The 2,429-nt window shown below is 45.0% G+C and overlaps 1 protein-coding gene across 1 annotated transcript; it reads left to right on the top strand.

Moving 5' to 3' along the window:
- Positions 1-459: 459 nt before the first annotated feature.
- On the top strand, positions 460-1,404 carry LOC128846729 (olfactory receptor 4E1-like). Its single transcript, XM_054045982.1, has one exon. It carries the CDS (start codon positions 460-462, stop codon positions 1,402-1,404), a length of 945 nt encoding a protein of 314 aa, XP_053901957.1.
- Positions 1,405-2,429: the final 1,025 nt, after the last annotated feature.

Below are 2,429 nucleotides of genomic sequence, written 5' to 3'. Positions count from 1 at the left end.
CTTTTTTCCTTTGGTTATTGGTTTAAATAAATTTAGCTAAATTTCTTAATGAAACTTCATTGTGAAACATAAAACTTTTGCTTCAAAAATGTCAAAATCAAACATTTAGATTTTACTAATTTTTGGCCTTTTTTTAATCGGACACTATTCACTGAATTTGACCCTAATTCATGAATAGCTTCTGTCTGCCTTAACTGCATTTTTCAAGCTATTCCTCCAAAAGTTGTCACCCAACTGTACATTATGGGTATGAAGAAACCACATGGACATCACTGGGTATCAAATAACCATGTGTATTAACTATACACAAACCTACAAGATCTAGCTACCTATAGATACTGCTATTCTATATGGGTGGCTTCTTCAATAGAAGACAGGCAGGCTCACTGGCGAGCTCTGAAACTACTTAAAGGGGATCCTACCCAATTCCTATAACAATTTCCTCTCCTTTCTAGGAACATGGCAGAGGTAGTGACCCCGAACCAGACCATGGTGACTGAGTTCATCCTGCTGGGACTCTCCTCCAACCCAGAGACGCAGCTGATTCTCTTCATGGTCTTCCTACCCATCTACCTGCTAACCTTGGCTGGGAACATCCTTATTATGGTCACCATTGTTCATGACCGGCGCCTCCACACACCCATGTATTTCTTCCTCACCAACCTCTCCTTCATCGACGTCTGCCACGCCTCGGTCACCGTGCCCAAGATGCTGTCCGACTTCCTCTCAGCGGAGAAGACCATCTCCTTTGGGGGTTGCGTGGTGCAGATGTTCTTCCTCCACCTTTTCACCTGCACAGAGATCTTCCTCCTCACTGTCATGGCCTATGACCGCTACGTGGCCATCTGCAACCCCATGCATTACCTCACTGTCATGAACCACAAAGTATGCTTGCTGCTGGCTGGTGCTGTGTGGCTGGGTGGGACCGTGCACTCCTTAGCTCTGACCGGCATGACCATCAAGCTGCCGTACTGTGGGCCCCGGGAGATAGACAACTTCTTCTGTGACGTGCCGCCAGTCATCAGGCTGGCCTGCACCAACACCTACATCATCGAGGTTCTCATCATCTCCAACTCGGGGCTCATCTCCGTGGTCTGCTTCGTGGTGCTGGTGGGCTCCTATGGCGTCATTCTGGTCTCGCTGAGGACCCGCTTCTCCGAGGGGCGGCGCAAGGCGCTCTCCACCTGCGCCGCCCACCTGACAGTGGTGACGCTTTTCCTGGGCCACTGCATCTTCATTTACTCCCGTCCTTCCACCAGCTTCTCTGAGGACAAGGTGGTGTCTGTGTTCTTCACAGCCATCACCCCCTTACTGAACCCCATCATCTACACCCTGAGGAATGAGGACATGAAGCGGGCGCTCAGCAAGCTAGTGGGGAGAAAGGTGGATGCAGAGGAGAAATAGAACTTGGACCTCAGGAGGGGATGTGTAGGAGAAAGCTCCTAGATTTCCACCACCATTCCCAATGGGGCTAATTTATCAAGGCAGTGACTATACTGCTACTGGTTTCAGAGTAGCAGACGTGTTAGTCTGTATCCGCAAAAAGAACAGGAGTACTTGTGGCACCTTAGAGACTAACAAATTTATTAGAGCATAAGCTTTCGTGGGCTAAGAAGTGGGCTGTATCCCACGAAAGCTTATGCTCTAATAAATTTGTTAGTCTCTAAGGTGCCACAAGTACTCCTGTTCTTTATACTGCTATTAGTCTTCCTGTGTTGGTAGTGACAATGCTGTTGCCTTGGTCCTTGGCTCACATCCCTCTGCAGGGCTCATCAGCTGGGCTTTGAACCCACTAAGCTGGGACTAATTGACATTTTATTCAGCCAAAAAATTATCCTGTCAAAAAATGGGGTTTTGTCAAAAAAAGGGGGGGGGGGGACTAGAGTTTTTCCAAACTTATTTATTTGTTGATGGGAAATTTGAAGTGAAATGAAAGTTTCCATTTTGTTTCCAATTTCAATAGTTGATTTTTTTGTCAGTCTTTAGATTGGGGGTGGGCGGGTTCCTTTTCTTTTCTATTTCTATGTTCTCTTTCTTTGTTCCCCTATCCAAGGGGGAAGTAGAAAAGAGGGGGAAAGAGGAGAGATCCCAAAATGCCATTTTTCCCCTATTGCTTAGTGGGAAATTTCTAAGTGAAATGAAAGTTTTCTTCATTTTGATTTTTGCAATTTTTTTAAAAGTATTTAGGTGCCTAGTGGGATTTTCCAAAGCACATGTGCACCTTATTCCCTTTCATTTTAAGGCACCTATCTAGATCTTTAGGCACCTTTACAAATCTGGTGCTCAGTGCCTAACACCTACAGCTGGTCAAAACTTTGTCAGTGACTTCGTCAAAAAAACTTTGTATTTACCAAAAATGTTCATATTTCTAATCAAACCAAAATAATTAAACTAGTCACATTTTCATGTTGAAATTACTGTAAAATTCT

Source organism: Malaclemys terrapin, chromosome 12 (assembly GCF_027887155.1).
Source record: "Malaclemys terrapin pileata isolate rMalTer1 chromosome 12, rMalTer1.hap1, whole genome shotgun sequence".
In the NCBI taxonomy this organism is placed as follows: domain Eukaryota; kingdom Metazoa; phylum Chordata; order Testudines; family Emydidae; genus Malaclemys; species Malaclemys terrapin.
Note: the sequence above shows the minus strand (reverse complement) of the source record. Positions and strands in the feature narration are given on the sequence as shown.

Excerpts from the sequence above, each read along its gene's own strand:
- LOC128846729 (XM_054045982.1), top strand. The coding sequence starts at position 460 with ATGGCAGAGGTAGTGACCCCGAACCAGACCATGGTGACTGAGTTCATC.